This window comes from Hetaerina americana, unplaced genomic scaffold (assembly GCF_022747635.1).
Source record: "Hetaerina americana unplaced genomic scaffold, ioHetAmer1.1.p SCAF_119, whole genome shotgun sequence".
In the NCBI taxonomy this organism is placed as follows: domain Eukaryota; kingdom Metazoa; phylum Arthropoda; class Insecta; order Odonata; family Calopterygidae; genus Hetaerina; species Hetaerina americana.
In genome coordinates, this window is record NW_027286281.1 from 922,954 (window position 1) to 947,650 (window position 24,697).

The 24,697-nt window shown below is 39.1% G+C and overlaps 1 protein-coding gene across 1 annotated transcript in view; it reads left to right on the forward strand.

The window, feature by feature from the left end:
• LOC139685621 (serine-protein kinase ATM-like) overlaps positions 1-15,729 on the forward strand; it is a 56,548-nt gene extending 40,819 nt beyond the window's left edge. The window contains exons 19-24 of the mRNA XM_071582560.1: positions 3,550-3,705; positions 4,737-4,882; positions 5,194-5,300; positions 11,368-11,482; positions 14,458-14,801; positions 15,539-15,729. Coding sequence (XP_071438661.1) covers positions 3,550-3,705; positions 4,737-4,882; positions 5,194-5,300; positions 11,368-11,482; positions 14,458-14,801; positions 15,539-15,714 — 1,044 coding nt within the window. The 3' untranslated portion in view covers positions 15,715-15,729. The remainder of the gene's footprint in view (positions 1-3,549; positions 3,706-4,736; positions 4,883-5,193; positions 5,301-11,367; positions 11,483-14,457; positions 14,802-15,538) is intronic.
• Positions 15,730-24,697: the final 8,968 nt, after the last annotated feature.

A 24,697-nucleotide genomic window follows, 5' to 3' on the forward strand; every position in this document is an offset into this window, starting at 1 on the left:
GTAGCCATTAATGGTAGCCATTGTGTACGGAGATGGCTTAAACTTTTTTGGTTTTGGTGAATATGGGTGTTGCCACTGCATCGATTGCTGTTTTGTTTCTGGAATGATGTAGGATATCCATGTCTCGTCCCTGGTAACAATGCGAGAAAATAAGTCATATACATCTTGTTGGTAATGGCCCAAAAACTCTCGTCTAATGTTGTGGATAGTAGGGCATCGAAGTTGAGGAAATTGTTCAGCCAGGCCATTAATCATCAATCGCATTGCAGTTTTTGTTCCACTTGCGAAACAATTGCATTGGTCAGAATACTGGGCCTGCCACTTCGCTCTTCGTCATGGACATTTGTTCGTCCATTCTTAAAATCACGGCACCATTGTCTAACCTTTCCTTCACTCATAACTGTAGGTCCACAAACTAGGCATAACTCCCGATGAATTTCAGCAGCCGACAATCCTTATGCATGTAAGAATCGTAAGACAGAACGCACTTCACTGCTGGCGGGATGAACAATTGTCATGGACATTGTTGTTTGCATGCACGGACAAGCAAACAATTTCTGAAACAAAACAAATGCTGCTGTAGCTTCTCAATGAATCAGTAGATGGCGCTGCAAGAGTAAAACTGTGTTCTGAAGCACCAATATTTAAATATAAGCAAAGGGCCCTTACTTTATGAATATGCCTCGTATATTCACCGTCTTGTTGAATCTATTTTTCAAGAAATAGTAAAAAAACTCATGCATGCTAAGTATGGCACTAGACAATAAGGTGACCTTATTGTACTTTCTAATTGAGTCAGGGGAAATGCTTGCGTTCTGAAATATATTGGTCTCCAATTATTACTTCCCTGGAGCTTTAAGTGTCCATGAGGGTGAATAGTAGAGAATCTTCACAAGGCATTTCATTTAATACACATGTACATTCATTGTCTCGTAGTGTTTTCACTTTTTAATTTTAATCTTTCAATTGTTATCATCAATATTTAAATCGTGAGACTGCAGCCCTTGATTTGTTTATAGTCCGTGTTAATTTAATAATTTAACATAGGTTACATAATTTGTTATAAGACCATGGAAAATATTTCAAATTTTATCTTTTTTATGAAATGAGTTGTTTTAAAAATTGTGAAAGTTATCTTTTTCTGGCTCTGCGAAATGAATGAGAACAGTTAAATTCTCCTCACTCGCTTCACAATAACCAGAATGCACAGATTTAAGGTCATATCAACATGCACTTTGTATTAATAAATGTTTCAGTCTCTGAATCTTATTTTGCATTTCAGGCTAAATAGCCAATTTACTGTGCATGTGTAAGTTTAAAGTGTTAGGATTAGTGAAGCGAGACTTGTGAAAAAAACTTCTGACATTTGTGGTGACTGTATAGTCTGCTGTTGTATATAGTTATATTCAAGTGAAATAGGTTAAGTTTAGTCATTATTCATGTGTTATTCTTGATTAAAATATCCTTATTTGGAAGAAGCTATCAGTGTAAGCTTAATTGGGGTTAGTAAAATTATTATATAATTTTACTTCGGTATAAATAATATTAATCAGTGTAAGTAAAATTGCCTCCACGTAGCAGGATGCTGCATACCTGAACTGGTGTACTTCCATTCCCTCACCCCACTTTTTTATATTAGATAACAAGATCTGCTTCTCAAAGCACATCCGGCTCCCTTTTCTCCCTTTCATTCCACACTCCCTCTCCCCTGGTCCTCCCCCATTTAGCCATAGCTTTCTAGGTACATACAGCCAACTGCCCAAACCCATGCTTGCATTTTCCTGAAAATGACATTCTTATGTTGAAGCCTGTTGTACTTAGTAATGAAATTGTGGTGGAATAGTGCTACTTTAAGTCATTAATTTCGTGTGCAATTGATATATCATGTTCTTTTGCCTCCTGAATTTGTATTTTACCCTTATTTATCTTTGAATTTCTATAAAATTCATTGATATACTGTATTTTTAGCATAAATTTTAGTTGAATGTCAAAGGTGAAAGTGGTTACCTCTCAAAAGGCCCTTATCTTTTGTAGCCTCTAAAATATTATAATTCCCGATTGTCTCTGAGATTTTCGAGGGTAGCATCGCAGTACAGCATATTTACAGCTATGAGAGTAAAAAATAACAGAAACTGTACGTTATTTTTTTTTTACTCTCGTCATGAAGGAATTCCACAAAGTTAAGCCTTAAACTGTGAACTTTATTTACAGTCAGTCACAGACTTTATAGCTTTGCCAAGACATTGATTTCCTTCACATTTTTTATAAATATAGAATTATTACTGAAAGGATAACTAATAATAAGAAAGCAAAATTGCAACAGCCATAAGCAAATTATATGGTGCCAAGGTAGCGTGCATTGCAGGCAAATGACGTCATGATGTTGGTTATAATGGCATTTTTGTTTTATCCGGAAGTTGAAAAAAAATGTAAGTGCAAAAATGTTATGAATGAGCCACGTATCAAATTCTAAATGCTGCTTTACGTTTTGATAATGGAGGATTTTTTAGGAGTAAATGAAGAAAAAAACATGCTAGCACCCCATGAGAAGCTTAGAAATTAATTTTGACATTAGCTTAAGTAAGTGTGCCTTGACTCCTGAAAATTAGCCACTATATAACTTCTGTGACAAATATGGTAATATACAGATTCCTCAGGGTGCAGACACTTTGTGGTTTAAAAGTTGTTTGTTCAGTAATTATATGCAGCAGGAGAAATTATGCCTGTTCCTGAGAACTGCAACATTTTATTTATAAAAAAATATTTATATTCAAAGTGTATTTCTATGTGTAACAATTTTTAAAAACACACATACAATGCAATATATAAAAACCGCAAAGGAGGGAATTTTTGAGAGAAATTAAAAGGAGAAGTTATTTTCCGTGACTGACAGACGAGGTCACTTGTGCCATTAGGGATGGCCGGGAAATGAGGAAAGGTGGAGGGAAACCCAGCACCAGCATTAGCCTATTCTTAACTAAAGGCACCAGGGGGTCCACAGTTTAACATCCCATCCAGAGGATGATGGCATAATCTTAGTGCCCTCCAAAAAGTACAAGTAGAGATCAGGATACCCCTGGAAAAGATCTGTTGGCTCCAGGATTATAACCAGGGCCCTCCGGGTGGGAAGCCGGTACATTGGTCATCATGATCCCCATAATTCTAAGGAGGCAGGAATGATGGACGCAGAGACTTTAATTGGGGAATGTTATGTTAAGAACCGGAATACATGGAAGAATGTAAGGCTAGGAAGAAAGAGAGAAAAAAAAGATAGGCATGAGTAGCATTATGAAGGAAGGAAGGAAGGAAGTACGTACGTATTAATTCGTACATGTTTGAAGGCCTATGCTGGTCTTTTTTACCTTTTACCTCACAAGAGGCCAAGATGTAGCACAAATAAAAGTCCATGTCTGTTATAGTGAAGGATTTACTCTGTATGTCTTTGTTGTCTCTATTTTTAGAGGGGCCACGCATTCTAGAAAGTTTTAAATATTTTCTGCTAGAGTTGTATTGTACTGTCATTGATGATATACATCTCTTTGATTCCAGGTGGTGCCACTCTCGCATCGTAGTGGCATTATTGAGTGGTGCAACAATACAATTTCCATTGGAAATTACCTTCATGGGGTTAAGAATATCATTGGTGCACATTCAAAATTTAACCCATCTGATTATCCAATACGTACTTGCAGAAGTATGATGATGGTGAGTAAAGTCATATTTTTAGTTTTGGCATATTAGAGAAAGATGAAGTTTTAGAAATTTGTACTTGATTTCATGTTATTTCAGTGCATGACATGATATTACTGAATATAAGCTGATGTTGTCTGTAGTGATTCACTAAGAAAACATCACCTACTAGCTTATGTTTGACTGTCAGACAAAATTCTTCATATTTTCATGGTTCAGGCAATAGATCTTGCGGGGAAATACTAGCAGGATAGCAAGCACAGGGAAAGGAACTAGCCCGCCCTTTCCTGTTGTGTCAATGTCACATGTCATTGGGCTTAGTACTGGGTGGACTATACCATCACATACCAAACCAAACTTTGCTATCACTGATGTCAAAATGTTTGCGCTGCGCGTTATATTTGGAAATAGTTTGATTCTTCTGGTACCCCAAATCAACTGTTTACGAATTTGTGGCTAAGTATAATGCCCCGGAGAATTTTGGGGATGGTTTTGCTCACCCGGTGAGGAAATCTCATTCGTGGAAATGCATGCTTGTCTGGATTTAAGTACCACAACCTGTACGTATAGTAGTTTTTAGGGGATGGGACCAACAGGTAAGGCCATTCACATGGTTAGGACAGGGAAGGATGAAGGATGGAGAGAAACCCAGTGTCGGCCTATTCTCAACCAAAGGTATCAAGGGGTCGGCAGTTTAACATCCCTTACTCACTCAAAGTGCTCTCCACAAAGCACCTCAAGTAGGGATCGGGATACGACTGGAAAATATCTGCCACCTCTGGGATTCAAACCCGGGCTCTGGGTGGGAAGCCAGATGTTAGCCTCCTTGATCATCTATAATTCAAGGGAATGCTTGCTGTGTTTTTTGTTTGGTCTTTATTTATTGCTCTTTGAATCCATGAAAAGATGATTAGTAAGTTTAGAGGCTTTCAAAGTTAGACATGTTCATTGTCTCCCTAATGGTGAATTGATTAACCTGACATCCTGTTTGATTTTAACTCTGGTTTTATAGGCAAAGTTAAAAATTTTGATTTTTTTCCACCCAGGATGTCCAAAAATCTACAAAGAAAATCAAATTGCAGGTGTATTTGGAAATTTGTGAAAATTTGCAACCAGTGTTCAGGCATTATTTCTTCAGCAAATTTCCTAATCCTGGGATTTGGTATGAGATGAGGCAGTCATATACCAGAAGGTAAGTTTTACTACTTCCTCTTTGTCCTTAAAAATATCTGTCCTTGTCAGTTTCACCAAGTGGACAAACATTAACACTTGTCTTCTCAAGAAGAATCAGAAACTTGACTTCGCCTTGTCTGATCAAAGGCTTTTATTCTAAGCAACTTAACTCAGTTTATACTTAGCACATTCATGAAAGAATGCCTCATTATCTCAGTTTTCCAGTAGAAATTTCAATAATTACGGAGGACATTAGTTTTCTGCCTGCCAAAATGTCTCATATTTATTTTAAAGATATTAAAGTAACCAATGTGACGTGATCTATTTTAGTGTGGCTACATCATCCATCATCGGATATGTCTTGGGCCTTGGTGACAGGCATGTACAGAATATCCTGATAGATGAGAGCACAGCTGAGGTACTCCATGTTGATTTAGGTGAGCTGAACTTGAGACAACATTTCCTCTTGTTCTTAGAGAGTAGATATACCAAGCCAGTAACATCAGTAATTGTTACTCATAGTAATTTATTAAGGTACCTCTATATTTCGGCTATTTATGTGATAAATTTGGTTGATTTTCATGCAGATTAGCAAAAGCTATCTGACTTATCATTTGGGTCAGAAATCTCCCTTTTACAGACTCTTCTTGCCACCTTAATGAGATAAGTGTCTGTGTTTGTGAGTGCTATTATTATTATATCAGGGCAAGGTTATTCTCTCATTGGCACCTTATTTTATTATTGTTGTTATCATTTCTTACACTCCTCATTAACTATGCGTCAGGAGGGGCCACTAATGGGGCTGCAACCACCATCTAGGCCCCCTGTCTCACCACATGATGCCACCTTGTGATCTGCAATACTATATACCCTGTTACTTCTGTCAGATTTTATAGTCAATTCCAGCTCGTCGTTGTTCATCTCCTTGAATGTGGACAGTATGTTCCCAGTTCCCCAAAAATTCAGGAAGGATTGCATTATGTTATTTTGTCCTTTGTGGTACGCCAGTTCCCTGGTCAATTTGTCTTTGAAGGACTCCTGGAAATGCTCTAAGTAGTTAATTTCTTTGCAAACATGATGAAGTCCTTGTATACTATGCTTTTGGCAAGGGTTGCTTGGTAGTTTTCCCATTGCCATTCTATGTACGAGGGTCATCCGGAAAGTAGTACCCGTTCGTGAAATAAAGACACAAAAGTAAATATTAACAAACATAAAAAATTTTATTTGAAAGAGGATACTTTAAACTACTTCTCAACATAATCTCCAAGCAAATTAAGGCATTTGTCATAACGTGTGACAAGTTTCTGTATTCCTGCTGCATAGTCCTTCGCCGCCAGCTCATTGAGATACGCGAGGGACCCATCTTGCACAAATTTTTGCATAATGCAGATGGTGTTTAACAATTTCATGAACAATTGTTCGAGAAACATTGGGAAAATGCTCACAGATGTCATCAATTGTGACGCGCCGATCGTTCCTCACGAATTCGTCAACTGAGCTCACCAGTTGGTCTGTAATGACAGATGGTCTACCCGAACGCTCATCGTCGTGTGTGTTCCCCCTCCCCATGTTGAAGTTGCGACACCACCGCCGAACAGACGACTCGTCCATTACATTGTCTCCATACACCTCCTTTAATTGGCGATGAATATCACATGGGCGAACATTTCTTGCATTGAGGAATTTAATCACTGCCCTCACTTCACAACTGGCGGCGTTCTCAATTTTTTTAAACATTGTAAACAATCACAGAAACAACACAGGCAATGCTAGCGTCACGCAACTTGGCTCAGAGAAGGCAGACAAGCCACTGAAGCTATCTGACCTCGTCCAGCAGCTACTCGCGTCGTCAGCACTTCATGCGGCACGAACGGGTACTACTTTCCGGATGACCATCGTATTTACATTTTTTCATTTTTATTCCCATGCACGCCATCTCTTCATTGTAATACTGAGGAGCTTCTTGATCACTTTCGCCTCTGCCGTCCATGTTTATTTTGTTTTGTTGAAAGATAGTATTAAATGATCGCCTTCCCCTTGCTCCTCCGTCCATAGAGGGCAGATTGTGTTACCGGCTATTCACGTCGTTTGCAGGAAGACAGAATCAGCCAACCTGCTTTGAAACAATGGTGCGCAGTAGAATGTCCTCCAGTCCCTTAGGGGCCATGTCTTTCCTCTCTTCGAGTGCATAATGTTCTGGTATTTCTCTCTTTTTGTCAGAGGGAATTTTTGAACAAGTTTCCTTTTCACACAATTGTATGACACATTTCATCTAGTGACTAGGGTGGTGGCCATTGGTCAGGAAAATTTAGTGTGCCCCCGTCTATCATGGCATGCATTGAGGTCCATGCTCTTTTGGCTTTATTGTGGAAGCTGTTGTATTCTCTTGCTCTCCTGTTGCCTCTTTCAACGGATGCCGTGAGGATTTACCAAGGCCCATCGAAGGGCAATGAAAGGAGAGATTGCATGGTCCTGATTCTAGTGGAATCTATTTTATCCGGTAAACTGATGAGACTCAGTTCACCTGCGGTTATTGGGGCTGTCAGCCCATCTTGCTTTACCCACTGCTTGCCGTTACCCGGGATAAAGCCATTTAAGATCGCCTGGAGCCTTTTGAGGATTGGTGGGGGTATGTATGCCCCATGGAGGTGTCTGTGCCACGTGGAGGATGTGATACATTCGTGGACCCAGAAATTGGTTTGTTAGGCAAAATCTTCCCCTGAATGATAGTGTGGTGGCTTTTCTTCCATGCCACAACCCATCTCGCGAGCTGTTCTCCTACCACTCCTGCTGCTTTTTGCTCTGCGCTGAGTGCATTGCCTCCTAGCCACAGAACCAGATAGACCATTCCTTCGTGCAGCCATTGGAAGTCTCATTTATTATTCCACCCATTGTTGTTAGCAGTACACCACAGTTCTTTGTTTTTGTTGACGTTCAGTTTATCACCTGAGGATAGGGCATACACGTGGAATGCTCTTTGGACAGCATTTAAAGCCTCTTTGTTCTAGAGAAAAAAGGCTACATTGTCAGTATATGTTGTAGAAATGACCACTTTGGGTGACTGTGGGTCGTGGCCATCTACAGGAAACTGTACTTTTTGCTTGACCTCTTGAATAAAGGGCTTCATGGTGTTTGCATTCAGTTTGCCGGACTTCCTTGTCTGAATCCTGTGGTCATGGGAATAGGTGCTGTTAAGGTCATTGACTGACTTACCATTACAGTGGCTTCTCCGTACATCACCCTCACGGGCTTGAGAAGTTTGGGGCCAAAGTTAATGCCTTCCATTGTTTGAAACAGGTGTGAATTTTGGACTCTGGCAAAGACAGCTTTTTGGTTCAGGTGCAGGATGGAAACTTGTTCAGAGGTTTCATTTGCTGCTTTAGTGACATCTCGGATGGTGAAGAGGTTATTGTAGATACTCCTACACAGTACGTGGTAACTCTTGCCACACTGATAACTTCACTGAAGATGGAGGATAGCCGATTGGCTAGGGCTTTGGCTTGGATGTATGTATATATATATACATATATATATATAAATATATATATATATAAATATATATGTATATATATACATATATATATATAAATATATATATATATATATATATATATATATATATATATGTATATATATACATATATATATATAAATATACATATATATAAATATATATGTATATATATATACATATATATATATATATATATACATACATATATATATATATATATATATATATATATACTACCTTGATCAAAAAGTTCCCGGAATAACCACCGTGTGGCGCTCCCATCGTTCCGATTTGAGTTCTGTTTTTTTTGTTAAATTGGTACATCTGTTGTTGATATTTCCTTTAAATCTTAGTGTCATAACTTCACATTTGCAAAAGTTACGGTCGATTTTCGGTATGTCCATCAGTGCTTCCTGCGATTTTTCCATTACTTCCTCTCGGCTGCTAAAACGCGTTCCCCGTAATGGTTTTTTAACTCGATTGAACAGAAAGAAGTCACAGGGAGCCAAATCAGGTGAATTCGGTGGCTGTTGGATGGTATTTGTTGCATTTTTCGTCAAAAAATTACGAATAATGATAGCACTGTGCGACGGTGCGTTATCATGGTGCAATATCCACGAGTTTTCTGCCCACATTTCTGGTCTCTTTCGGCGAATTGCTTCACGCAAACGTCTCATAACGCCCAAATAATACTCTTTGTTTACTGTCTGGCCTTCTGGCAAAAATTCATGATGCACTACACCGTTGTAATCCATGAAAACCGTCAGCATTGCCTTCTTTTTTGACTGAAAACGACGTGGTTTTTTGGTCTCGGCTCATTTGGTGAACGCCATTCACTTGCCTGATGTCTGGATTGCGTGTCGTACTCATAAACCCACGTCTCGTCTCCAGTAATGATCCTTTTGATGAATGTGGGATCGGATTCAGCCTCGCAAATCATGTCTTTTGCGACGTCAACACGGTCTCTTTTTTGCATGAAATTGAGGTCTTTTGGCACCAACTTTGCTGCTACACGACGGAAACCCAAATCATTAACCACAATGTCTTGGGCGGATCCATAGGCAATGTTCAAGTCCTCCGCTATTTCTCTGAATCAAAAAGTTCCCGGAATAACCACCGTGTGGCGCTCCCATTGTTCCGATTTGAGTTCTGTTTTTTTTGTTAAATTGGTACATCTGTTGTTGATATTCCCTTTAAATCTTAGTGTCATAACTTGACATTTGCAAAAGTTACGTAGCCAAGAGTACATCTATCTCTGTGTGTGTTGGCGATTTTTTACAATTGCAGAAATGGATTTAAATTTGCAACAACGAACTTGTATTAAATTTTGCGTAAAAAACGGATTTAGTGGCGCACGGACGTTGGAAATGTTGGAAAAGTGTTTCGGCAACGATTCTCTAAAAAAAACAGTCGTTTACCAGTGGCACGAGCGGTTCAGAAGTGGTCGTGAGTCAATCGAAGATGATGAACGCAGTGGCAGACCATCGACATCGAAAGTCGGTGAAAAAATTGATAAAGTGAAAGAAATGTTGGTCAATAACCGCAAATTAACCATCAGAGAAATAGCGGAGGACTTGAACATTGCCTATGGATCCGCCCAAGACATTGTGGTTAATGATTTGGGTTTCCGTCGTGTAGCAGCAAAGTACCTCAATTTCATGCAAAAAAGAGACCGTGTTGACGTCGCAAAAGACATGATTTGCGAGGCTGAATCCGATCCCACATTCATCAAAAGGATCATTACTGGAGACGAGACGTGGGTTTATGAGTACGACACGCAATCCAGACATCAGGCAAGTGAATGGCGTTCACCAAATGAGCCGAGACCAAAAAAACCACGTCGTTTTCAGTCAAAAAAGAAGGCAATGCTGACGGTTTTCATGGATTACAACGGTGTAGTGCATCATGAATTTTTGCCAGAAGGCCAGACAGTAAACAAAGAGTATTATTTGGGCGTTATGAGACGTTTGCGTGAAGCAATTCGCCGAAAGAGACCAGAAATGTGGGCAGAAAACTCGTGGATTTTGCACCATGATAACGCACCGTCGCACAGTGCTATCATTATTCGTAATTTTTTGACGAAAAATGCAACAAATACCATCCAACAGCCACCGAATTCACCTGATTTGGCTCCCTGTGACTTCTTTCTGTTCAATCGAGTTAAAAAACCATTACGGGGAACGCGTTTTAGCAGCCGAGAGGAAGTAATGGAAAAATCGCAGGAAGCACTGATGGACATACCGAAAACCGAATATAAAAAATGTTTCGAGGATTGGATCAAGCGCTGGCATAAGTGTGTTGCAGTCGATGGGGATTACTTTGAAGGGGACAATATAGATTTAGATGAATAAACTTGTATTTTTAATTTTCTGAATAAATTCCGGGAACTTTTTGATCAAGGTAGTATATATATATATATATATATATATATATATATATATATATATATATACATATATGTATATATAAGTATGTAATTATATGTAAATGTGTATGTTATGTGAGGGTATGTATGCATGTATGCGTGTTAGTTTTTGTTTTACCATACTGTACGAATCGAGGCTATTCTCTCATCGTCATTACTTTTAATTTTAAAAGAATCGTTTCTTTCACTGGTCATTCTTGATTTGGGTGACAGGGAATGGTGTGCATCTGGAGGAATACATTTATGTATTTAAGTCATAATTAGAGTAGAAGAATCATTTGGTTTTTTTTCAAGATTTAAAATTGTGTTCTTTATGTTCAATTGTAATAAAGCTTAGGAAGTGATGTTGTGCAATTAAAGTTCAATTTATATGGAAACATTGTTGGGTGCACTTAAATTTCTTGAACATATTGTCTTATCTCTTAAAAACTGCATTTTTGATTTTGAGAAATTCGGAATAGCTCTACCTCTTTGTGTTGTCTACCATGGACCAGTAAAGTTAATCATGGGAATTGTTTTATATTTAAGTTAATGTATGCAATTTTGTGGTTGTCTTTGAGTATAGGAATTGCCTTCGAGCAAGGAAAAACCTTGAATACACCAGAATCTGTTCCATTCCGGCTAACTAGAGACATTGTTGATGGAATGGGGATTTGTGGAATTGAAGGAGTGTTTAAAAAGTAAGTATTATTTTATATCCGCCAAATGCAACCTGTTTTCATATATTTTCTCTAAGCTCAAATGGAGAAATTTTGCATTTGATTGTTTTACAATATTTGTCTAAATTATTCAGAAATAATTTAAACCAATTTATGGGATGCATTTTTTTGGCATAGCTTACATCAATAATTATGATCAAGGGTAGTTTGAAAAGTTCTCTGAATGGAATAAATGTAAGCGACTTACCTTAGCAAAACTTAATAATTTTTTTAATTTAGCCTCCCGGTACACAGGTACACTTAGTCCAGCGACGTTCGGGTATCTTGATCCCACTTTGAAAATTAGATACTTAAGTGTACTTTGGCTGTTATTTCTTTGTTTTAAGAGAAATTCCAACTAAGTGAAATTTCCCTTCAACTAAGGGAAATTCTGAGCTTAGGGAATTGATGAAAATCTGATGGAGCCAAATCAGGTGAATGAGGCAGGTGTGGCAACAATTCGTATCTTTTTTCAGGTATTTTTCCAAATCCACTGTTAAAATGTGATATACCTATTCAGGTAAAGGCTACATCTTGTGAGGACTACTGGACGATAAGTTTGATATCCCATGCAGCTAAAGTTGTTCTCAGGATCATAAACAAAAGGATAGAGAGTAGGGCAAATGATTACTTAGGGGATGATCAGTTTGGGTTTATGAAGGGGAGAGGTACGTGTGATGCCATTGCAGTAATGAGATTATTAATTGAGAGGAATATAAAACACAACCAGGAAGTATTTGCCTGTTTCGTAGATTTCAAAAAAGCGTTTGATAGAGTGAATTGGGAAAAACTAATGAGTATATTGCAGAAAATAGGAATAGACTGGAGGGAAAGGAGGCTAATCCGCAACCTGTACATGTCTCAGACTGCTCAGGTGCGAGTGGGGAACGGGGAGTCCGGTTGGGCAGTGTTAGGAAGAGGTGTAAGGCAGGGTTGCCCATTATCACCGTTGCTGTTCAACCTGTATGCAGAGGAAATGATCAAAGAGGCATGGGAACACCTGGAGGTAGGAATGAAAGTGGGCGGGGAATTCGTAAAGTCAGTTAGGTTTGCTGATGACCAAGCTTTAGTTTGTCAGTCAGCCAAGGGGCTGCAAGCATTGCTTAGTGAATTGGACATTCATTGCGACAGGTATGGGATGAGAATCAATATTAATAAAACAAAGGTTATGCGATTTTCTAGATAGAAAAAGGCTAGGCTTAACATTAAAATTAGAGGGCAAAAACTAGAGCAGGTAGAACAGTTTACGAATCTCGGTGAATTGCGCTAGGCAAAGAGGCTTCCACAAGGAGGAGGGAGTTGATGACGGGGACGTTGAGTAAGGATGTTAAGAAAAGACTCGTAAAAACTTTGATATGGAGCGTAGCTATCTACAGCGCGGAAACATGGTCATTGAAGCAGGATGATAGACGTAGACTGGAGACTTTTAAAATGTGGGTGTGGAGAAGAATGGAGAAGGTAAAATGGACAGAGAAGAAAACAAACGAGGAAAAGTGCTTGGTATGGTTAGCGAAGGGAGAGGTTTGTTAGGATAAATCCTATGGAGGCAGGAAAAGTGGATGAAGGGGGTTTTGACCGGCAGTGGGATGTTGAAGACTGTGATAGAGGGGAGAATGTTGGGCAAAAGAGGAAAGGGAAGGAACAGGATAGGGATGTTGGACGGGATGAAGGGAGGAAGAAAGTACTCAGAGATGAAGAGGGACCTGATGTAGAGTAGGATAATGGATTTTGTGTTTTGTTAGGAGTAATAAAATGTTTGTTTGGTAGTTGTGTCCATCCAAAAACCTACCTTTACCGGTAGATTACCTTAAAAAAAATACCTATTCAGATGACATCCACACAGCTTCTGAAATTTCTCACATATTCAGTCCTATGGCCATTTTGTGCACTTTTTGCAATTATTTCTGGTGTAGTGACAAATTTTGGCCAAACACTATGTGGATCATCATCTAAGCTCTCCCAACCAAACTCAAACTCGTTTTTCCCCTTGGCGACAATAGGATATCAAGGAGTAGAGTCCCCGAGACTGTTCTGAAAGTCGGCACGAATATCTTTTGCTTTCCTCCCTAAGGGTGTTAATTTTACAAATAAAGAATCAACCATCTGAAAATGATGATCCTGATTAAAGATTTACTGGTCAAGGGAATAAATTTTTTAATTCAGATTTTAACCAGTTAAGCACATTTGCAGTCTTCTTGAAATCATTTAATTTTCACTTCCGTGGTGCCCCTCTTTAATTACTGTGTTCTTCTGTGATGGTGGCCTGGTGCAAGGGGTTATCAAATATTTCCTCACGTCTGCTAATTTTGACTAAATGGTCTGTTTAGCTTAAGCTTGATGAATTTTTTGCTTTAGCTGAAAGTATTTAACCATCTAGCACTAGAAAGAAAGGAGGAATCTGCAATTAACTTTGTAAATGGTAATTTTTATATCACCTTGAGTTACTCTTGTACTTTTCCGGTAACACATGGCCTATTAACGCCAGAGAAACAATTAACCTGATTTGAAAACCAATGAAAGTTTATGCTCGTACTGAATGCTGCTTGTATGCAAATGTTGAGCTTTTCTCAAATTTCTTCCAGGTTGGGGCCCCATGTAACCAAATAACCTCTGGTCTCCCCTGCTTATGAGCCCCCCTCACTCACTAGAAAAGTGCTGCTTTCTCTGTGAACATAGAATACCAACCCTCCCCTGAATAAATATTTGCTTTGCAGTGAAATTCAGGTGCTTTTTGTGGTTGTTTGAATGAAGCAACATACTGTAGTCAGGTATATTTAGTTACTCTCGATATTGCTCATGTCTTTGATAGGGAAATGCAAGGCATGTAGGGTGATTAAGAAACTGGATCAATGGAATTTTTGGGTAGTTTTTATTGTAAAATGAGATGACTTTAAGCAGTGCTTCTTTTAGTGATTTTTAATATTGGCTATTTTTTCTCTCTTTAATCATTCCAACAGATCATGTGAAGTTACAATGGCCTTGATGAGAAAATACTATCAGATAATACTGACTGTTGTTGAGGTTCTCATTTATGATCCACTGTATGTGTGGACGCTGAAGCCAAAGTATAAAATGCTGGGAGTAGACAATAAGGGAGGGCCGGTCAGCGGTGGCACCTTGGCCATGATGCCCTCTGGTGATAGGGTTGCTGCTGCTTTTCCTACCACAGTCACACATTCCATGTCATCATCATCAGTGGAGCCCTCAGCTAAGCTCAGGACATCCAAGGGCAGTTCCAGAGCCTCTACATCAACCAGTGGCCAAGCCAACCTCATTAAAACTGATGATAGCTTGCAGAATGGTGAGTAGGAAAGGGGATTGAAATAAGTATATTTTTTTAGCTATTTGCCTTTAGTGAATGTATCATGGGTAGTTGCTACTACTCGTGACATCATTGGGGAATGTCTATATCAGTATGAAAAGTAGGTGAAATAATATCTGTATCACATTGGTAGTAGTGGCCCATAGTTGGTGGTCTATAGACTTATCAATGTCTTTTTTAATGTCTTTTAAAAATTTGAAAACCTTTTAATTGGAATTGCTTCAGAATGGTTCAAATTGGGTTGAGGTCAATGTTGTGTCATTGAGAGTGAATGGTAATGAAAGCCATGGAAAAAAATTTGAATGACAGATAAGATGAACAAGATTCTAGATAGGGTGCAATCTACAATCTTTTTGAGATTACCCGTGCTCAATAGATATGGTCATAGATATTAATCATTTCAAAGTTGTTAATGGTGTTAAGTTGGCAATGTAATGGTCTTACTCAATAGTGGGGACGTACTCTGTTGAACTCTCTGGTGAACATCAAGCTGATGAAAATTATGTTCAGTTTTACATGCTCCCAAGAGATATTTTATATTTATGCAGCAAACAAAATAGATTCAAGTGAACACAGGAGTAATTTATAGCAGAGACCTAGTGTTGTTTGACCAAAACCCAAAATGAGGATTCAAAACAAACTTTTGATGTAAGCTGCTCTATCTGTTCAAGGATAAGTTTCCTAAATTGTGAATTATTTCTTTGGTTCTCTATCAGTGGAGAGGAACCCAATAGCCATGAGAGCCATGGAAAGACTGGAGCAGAAACTCATGGGCACCGAGAATGGTCCTCCTGCATCATCCGTCAAGGCACAAGTGGAAAGGCTCATTCAAGAGGCGCAAGATCCGGAGAACTTGTGTATATTGTATCCAGGGTGGCAACCCTATCTTTGATATCATCATATGCCTTTAATAAATGTGACCACATTCTCATAATTGATGCTTAATTGTCTGCGGCTGTGGCTGCGGCAGATAATAAGTAATTTAGTGCTTTAAAAGTGTATAAATCACAATAATGTTGTCTGTCCTGGGTTAGGCAGATTTTTTTCAGTGTTATCCAGACCTATACTTGAGGTGCTTTGTGGAGGGCACTTTGAGTGAGTATGCCATACATGGGATGGGGCGTTAAGATGTGGACCCCTTGGTGTCTTTCGTGAAGAGTAGGCTTATGCTGACACCCTCCACCCTTACCCTTTTCTGTCCATCCCTAATAGCGCAAAAACTTCTACTACTACTCTGGTTGGGGGACTGTGAATGCCAAGGGGGATGCTTAGCAGTGGGATGATGGCGGGACCGCCGCCTCCCTGCAATTTAATGTCATTGAGGAGATTACTTGCAAATAGAGCAATAAAGCTTTCTATTAAGTAGGAATTTCTTCAAGTTGTATTGCGTAGATGTTACTCTGCTAGCATATTTAAGAGACTTCTGGAAGTTAATTAAATAGTTTTAGACACCTCTCCATGGGTCCGTTGAAAATCGTGTTCAGATTAGTTAGTAAGTGATGCTTGTTGCTTTGCCTTCTCGAGCAGTGGTTGTAGTTGATACGTAGAAAAGAGGGGCACGAGGGTACTCGCTAGAGCCGGAGTTAATCCTCGCCTTCCGGTCCGAGCGACCTTTCGCCCGGCGTTTGCCGGCCGCCGTAGCCTCCAACTCTTCTTCCAGTCGTCGTTTAAAGTCCTCTTCTCTGATGTTTTTGTTTTCACGGCCCGCTGCTGGTGCTACTGCCGAGTTGCCGACCGAGAATGCGTACTTCCATGGACGAATCGATTCCGAATCCAATTTCGTTTCCGGAGAAGCCAAACTCGACCGTCCTGGTTCTCAAGCGTGGGAGGAAAACGTGTTTCGCGGTGGTCCGCTGTCGGAGGGCGAAAAAAGTTGAGGGGCACTGAGTCCGTCCACCCCTCCCTACGTAATTTGTTGCTTCTGAGATGAATCGGAATGAAGTTGTCCTCTTTTAGGCCGTCATCTTAAATATTTTAACGCATGCGGTAATTTATTCATCGATGGTCCAGAGAGGTCACGAACCTTTCCACGGTGGGTAAAACAACCACCGATCTCCAAAAATGAAATTACTTTTGGAAAAATGGCCGATGGAGGGCCCCTCCTCGCGGTCCCGGGAGAGCCCGACTCGTTCGACGGCGGCAAAAATAATCGGCTCCACCTCCGCCAACCGACATTCCGTCGAAGCACGCCAAAACGAGAGCGACGATTAAAATTCATGCCAACGATACCCTGTGTTCCCAGGCGGTCATTCCTCCCAGTACTGACTGGGTGCGACGCCGATTAACTTCAGTGATCGGACGATAGCCGGTGCACTCGGCGTGGAAGTATCGTTACTTGCTCTAATATTTATTATCGTGAAGACGTTAGATTCATTTGAGAAGACAATACCTGCTCTAAATTATCTGTTTAAGAAGAAATATTTTTTCAAATCGTCGAAGGAATTTTAAATGAATTAAAAGATTCTTTTGTGTGTACAAATTTTGGAAATTTGAAACGAATGTAAAGTATTCATCGTGAATAGAAAGTGATCAATGTCAAAACATACAATATTATTGACGCGTTTTTACATTGGTAAAACTGAGCCAATTGTTAAAAGGTTTAAACACAAAGTAAATTAAAGTAAATCATTCTTTGTAGTGCCAGGTTTTATGAGACGTAAATTGGCCCTTATGCCGCGGTCTTACGCGGGGCAGCCCTTTTCATCAAAAACTCTTACGATATAATGGAAAGCGTCACTGGAATGCTCCTGGAGTAGGGGTAGGAACTCCTTCCCACGGCCAATACGTTACAGAAACTAGGGTTATAGAAAGCAAAAATTTCACTTGTCATCCTCAGCGTCCAGGGAATGATTAGTTCTACTGAATTGTATGCACTTTCACTAACCTCGTGTGTCCTACCCGCATGACCGCAATAGAATCCCAATAAATAATGTAGTGCTCTTTACAGTATTGCTTGCTCTGGTTTGTCTGTTGTTTAGTTTCTCTTCCATCCCTCTATTCTCTCTGTTGGTGAACCCTCCCGCTACTTGCAGCGTGGGTCACATTCCCTACGTGTGTTCTTGCGGGAGGAGACCGTTGTTTGTTGCATGTCTGTGTGGTAGTGGAATTTCCCCTTCTTACTTTTTGAATTGTAGCTTGCGTGTGATTGTATATTTTATTATTGCATCCCAATGTGCAATAGTTAGTTAGTTGATAGTGGATGTATCAGCATTCGTGTAATCCGAAAAGAATTTTTCCATTAATGTTTGCAACACTGAAGGTATAGGTTTGCATGTGGTTTGTTCTCTTTTACGGGTGATGAGCTAACACACCCAGCCACACGGCCTTGCGGCGGCTTGCGGGGTATTGTATGGACGTAGATGTAATTTCTTCACTTATTACGTTTCGTACGAGCCAATTGGTTTTATAGTTGTAGTCTGTCTTATCCACGCGAATAAGTTAAATCATTTCGGATTTTGAACACACTAGCTTTTTATGTTAAATTAATGAAAGTGCCATTTTGATCAAGTTTTTTTTTTCATGAACCATTATTTTTATATATGATTTGCAGCATAAGATAAAAATCTTCGTTTGTTCTCATTATTTATGATATTCTTCCCCGACTGGTTAATGGTTAAAAAATCGCTATCTACGTCTTTTTGACGTATAAATATTTATTCATATGGGAATTCGGTGATATGATTTTGTTAACATTGAAGGGTAAGGAGTTGTCTCTTCATTTTAGAAAACAGATTTAATCCATAAGGAGGTACTCATATCTTTACGACACATAAACACATTTTTAAAAATTATGATCAGCGAAATTACTATGCATTTGATAGTTAAAAATTAAATATATATTATATATTCTACGATTTTTTTCCAATCTCTGAGGTGAAGTCACAAGTCATACATTGGGCAGGAAACACGCAATTTCAACACTAGGTTCAAGGAACACTTGTCTGAACATAAGAACGGTCGTTTTTATATATCGGACGTCGATATAAACATGTTCGGAACTTCTCATCCAATTACCCTTTAATTTAACGCTATCCGCTTTAACGCTAAATGGGCAAACGCATTACTTCAAACTCGCCGCCTCTGAGAATTTATAATGCAATTGGAACGAGAAAGTGTATCTTGATGAATAGCAATTTTTATACCTGCAAAGGGGTTTCTAAAGAGCCACTAATTTGTAATAATGCTAAAGGCTCGAACAAATAAAGCAAAATTTGCAGAATATCACTTTTCTCGACGCACGTGACGACGACATTGCTTAAATTTTCAGCAACCTTGATTCTCCCGCGTAAAAGAAATTGGACAGATATCTTTTCAAAGAATCCTTATAAGGAAGAGACATTGCTGTGAGAAATATATGCAATAGGGGGAGAGTCAAGAAGCTAAAATCTGGCCTTCCATGACAACGGTCAAACCGACGTGGACGTCTTTAAGGCCGATCAATGAATGCATACGAAACAAATTAACAAAAAATAATTTGAGATTTTGCATAAATATTCAACTTACAATTATTCCTTCTCGCTGGATTCTCCGATGTTCCATTGCCTAGGAGTCGTAGTTTCATTCCTGCACGTCCAGATATTTCCCTCTCTAATAGCACTGTGACATTCTTCCATTTTCAAGAAATCCTTATCAACAAACGCACACCGACCGCATCGATGAAATAAAATAAAAAAATAAGTTAGATAAAATGTGCGTGAAAAAACTTTCCATTTTTATAATATAATTAGCATCCAAAACCATGCGACCATTCCGACCTTACCATTACGACTTGAAACGCGAAACCCTTAGTTTTTTGCAGTAGGAAACTATAATCATTTACGCTTTCAATCAAAATAATTGAAAGTCATTGAGCATCGGAGGGTGAAAATACGTAATATATCGTTTACCCAAAAGCAGTCGTATAAAGCGAATCTATGAGTGTTCGAAACGAATTCATCGTCGCCATTAGAGCGATTTCCCCAAAACAGAGTTTTTCGATTCCGGTCTGAACCGAAGAGAGACTCATTGTAATATAGGGTGAATCGCACTGGAGGGCACTTTCCACCCTGCGAAGCGTAGCGCTTACGCTCAAGCAATTTGAATCACCACCGCTTTCATGCGAAAACCCGCCTTCGACTCCGGTTCTTTGAAGTTCGATTATTAAATTAGATTACCCTTTCAAAGAGCATGGAAGCAAAATGCAATGAGATCTGACAGGTACTTTACTTAAAAACGTTCGTGCATTCAAAAATGTCGGGTGAAAGATACGTAAATACAGTGGACCGTCTGCAGATGGCTAAAAGTAACAAAATATTTAAGGTGAATTTGGAGTAGGAAATAAATTGAGATTTTGGTTCTCTTGCGTTAAAGAAGGAAATTAGCAATCTTAGTGAAGGAAATTTACAACGGCTTACATCGTCGCGTACCACAAGAAACCTCTCCGTCTTCTTGGCATTTGTTATATTTTGAAACCAATCCAAATGACACTATTTCCCGTCTCATTGTAAATTATCATGTAATTTCACTTTTACCTAGCCAACTTGAAACAGTTAAGTCACTAGCAATCGCACGAAACATCAGTCAACATTTGAGTTCCATTATTGTGAGGGAATTGACACATTACTCGCTATGGCAATAATAATTATATAACTACCTCGAACTGAAAGAATTACACCCTTTTTCACAAGTGCAAACCAGAACAGAGGGTACCCAACATTAATCACAAAATGCGCAAATATCAGAAGCGTATGCACTCGCCTTCATCCAACACGGCGACACATCACCATTTGAGCGGATTACTTAATCGAAGGAACAGCTGATGGCCAAAACCGTTGGATGACGTCATTTTTTAAATTTAAAAATTTGCCGTGAAGTTAGATTATCAAAAATAAATAATTGTAATCGATATTTTAGTAATATAATTTTTAAACGACTCTCTCTGTATTAATGAATATATTTTAAGTCAATATTAATTTTGGTTTGTTATTTCAGCTGACCTCCTTTAGTATTTTCCTGAACAACAAGATGGCGCCTGGGGAAATAGCTTCCCACTTGCTCAAGCAATCTCAGGACGAGGAGTACGACACGGCGAAGGCTCGCAACGGCGCAGAGATACGCACCTGAGAAATATCGGATTCGATATTGGACCTTGGTGATTCCTTTGCTATTACCGGCAAGAATTCTCCCTGTCCCCTCTCCTAGTAAGAAACATTATTCTTTCATTTTGCATATACCTTGGTTACTTTACATTTCACAGAGTTCAAACAGACTCTCTAAGATGATCCGCCTCAGTTAACAACATAATCACGCGAAATTCGGAACTCACTCTTTGTGTTGCGAATCGTCTTTCTGCGGATGTTATGAAATATTTTAATGGACTATAGCCGGTTGAATTTAAAAGCACTTTCGGACAAAAATCCACAGGGAAAATAGGATAAGTACTCCGGGCATGAGTTTTGTGTGCACTCGGACAGACGGTCACCATCGCGATCCCAGGGACACCAGGATTCCCGCAATGAAATCGAAAATATCACTCGATCCCGGAATTAAATCAATCAATTAAACCAATTGGTTTAATTTCCAGTAATAATGTGACTGCATACCATGTCAGCTTTCTATCATTCAGCCCACCTACGATTAGGATCACTATTATTTTTATAATCGATTGGAAAATTTAGGTACGGTTATTCCGTGGACAAGGCGAACTTCTTAACATGGCACTGTGCGGCAGACGTTCCTTCGAAGAATAAAAGCAGGACCCTCCAGACTCTTCTAGTGGCTATATGTGGAGGTGACTAAACCGACACTTCACATGAACAAAGCAGGACGACATTTTTTCCCTCTTCAGCTCATAGCTTGAGAATTTAACGGTAAAGATTCGGCATTTTACTGACGAGATTTTGAGGAAAACTGGGCGCGGTAGTATTTTCTTAAAGATATAGGTTTAACTGCCAGCCTGAAATGTTGTGCCACTGGGCATAAAACACACACCCCAGCAGTGACTTCAAACACATTAAATCTAATTGCTTTTTAAATGTTTTTCTTATGTCCCCGTGTCTCTAAATGTGCGTTCGTTTTTGTGTTCCTGGTGTGCTCTATGTTTTCTATGCGAGAGTCTCTTGAGTGATGCTTGTTTTATGTAAAGGGAAGAAATCTATGGCGCATATTACATAGAGCACAACGCTGAATTGCTCCCAAAAAAATTGACCCCTTGTTATTTCAATCAACTTGAAGGTAATAAGACCTTAATAAAACCCTTAATTTTGTCCCTTGTATTTTATCTATTTCCGTGGCCTAAATGATGCAAACGGAATAATATTCTAGGGTAAGTATTTAGCTGAGAAAATTTTTTTAGCTCCAAAGGAGGGGTATGATTCAAAGTGCAGTCCGAAAAATAATTGAATTGGCTGGACATTCCGAGAACACAAGGATGCATACATTCATTCCTGGAAGACAAGGACGGGAGTGGCTGTAAGAAGCATGCATTCAGCATGTTCCTCTATGTTTGATGAAGTTGTATTCCATGTTCCCGTATGAGGATACTTACTAAGGAACACCGTCGTATTATTTTCCGAATAGAGGCCTACACTCACCCCTCAATCAATGTGGTACTGCCTTGACCCGGCATAATGATTGGACTCCATTCAGGGTTTTAGTGGATGGGGGCAAGCACTTACCTGGTCGTAAATATATATCGTACGAATCGCTGTTATTTCTTGAGAGTACAACCACTCACGCGTGTGCTGGGGTCTTTCGTTATTGGGGTAGAGTTATTGCGGTGCCGGTATTCTTTCTTCGCCCATACTTCCCATTTCCCTGAAAATCCTACAGCAGCCAAATCACCCAATTAATCCAAACGACGCTAATTTCCTCAACTGTCACTCACCCTTCCCCCCAGTAATAACTACTGCATTAGAATCCATACATGATGTCCACTACGCAGGAATTCATTTTTAGCTATCTCGGAAGTCTTGTTTCAATCCACTCTGCCCCTCTTACCTAATTTATTTCACGTCCTCATTTTTTTATTCGAAGTCGATCGGCTGCTTCCTCGTACTGTTTGTCTCCTTTATAATGTACTGTTCGAATACAGTAACTTTTCAATCTAGAATTATTTTTGCAATCAAATTTCACATACCTAACGTGAAAGATCAAAACGAAAACGTACTAAATATGATTTGAATCCATACTTACGGATGCGCGGTTGAATTTACTATTTTCGGTTTGCGACTTGCTTTGTTTCAATTTACCCGATGGTTGTGATGACGCAATTGCAGAGTTTCATAGACGACTTTTTCCCGTCTAGCGCATTTTGAAGCCCTGCTCAGGGAATTGGCACTTCCTTCTCTGGCAGAATAACAATTGTTTAAATTAGTTAAAGCGTGTGGTCTCTCTGATAGGCTCATGTATTTCTATTTTAAAAATACCGAAAGTTTGTTGGTGACTAGTTCTTGTCCTTACGTTCATCCATTTGTTCTTTAGTTATGAATCTGTCGAAACGTACTGAATTTCAAATTTTGAAAGGCATTTTGAAGATAAAACCTTCCACCCACACTAGAGCTTGCCGGGAATATAAACAAATTAAAAAAGTAAAAATGTATCCAATAACATGAAAATTAGAATTTGAAAGGTAAGTAGGGGAAATTCTACTACCGGATAGACATGCACATACAATACCTCCGCCCCCAAGCACACAGTTAGGGAATGTGACAAAAGGCTGCAGGCAGCAGGAAGGTCCCTCCCTCAGAGAGAGACACGGGATGGACGGGAAAACCTAAAAACAAAGCACGGAAAACAGCAATGTAATGAGGACTAAATAATTTAATGGCATTCCAACGAGGTTATTCGGGAAGGGTTTTGACAACATAACACACAAAGTTAGTGAATGTGCATGCAATTGAGTAGAAATAATTATTTCCTAGACGCTGAGGGTGGCAAGTGGAATGTTGGCTATCTATGACCCTACAGTTGCCATTTCGTACTGTCCGTGGGAAGAAGGAGTCCTTACTTGCATGCAACAATATTTAATAAAAGGATACGTATATTCAAATCATACGGTAGAACGATTAAAAAGTAAATATTTTAAATAAAAATAATGACATGCAGTATATCGACAAATATACATATACACTACCAATTCTAATTATCTGCTCCGCGATTGCTGTCATCTGTTGTGTTCTCTAATTATTCGAGGAAAAAACGATATTTTAAATCTATCCTTTCCACTCCCTGATTTTACGATCGCGATCAGATCAACTACAGTAAGTTGGAGCCTGTAATATATCCTTAGCATCATCAGATAAGTAACTTGTCTCAAATTTAGCCTGTATTTAAGCCTATGATCAAAAAGTGGCACCTGGCCTTCATCTTCCAATAGCGCCGTGACACTGCTATATCGTTCATCACAACTTATCAGAAACCTTGCTGCCCTTTGTTGCACTTGACCTAGTTCCGAAGTGATCGAATTAATTTAAAAATTTATTGCCCTTAAAATCTGGTTTAAACAATAAATTATGTCCGAGACAGTTTTCTAAAGATAAAAATAATTTAACCTAATCACTTTTCAATGAATTATGGATAGGAATATACAGAGATGCTTCACAGTAGTATATTTATTCAGTAGTAAGCATTTTATTATTAGTAAGCATTTTAGGTTAAAAACTGTGCAGATCTTAATTTGCAATGCCGTTATGAGGAGGTTGAATGCGTGAATTAAACCAATTTTCTCCCTAAAGCCTGGTCAGATCTTACAATGATTGCAAAAAATACCAACAGGGGGTTAATAAACAATTCTTCACCATTTCTGCCAATTTCAGGATTGCCGTTAAAGAGAAATCCCTTTGCTTTCGTAAAACCCGACGCCATGGCTCTGATACTGATAAGCCGTACTATGAATT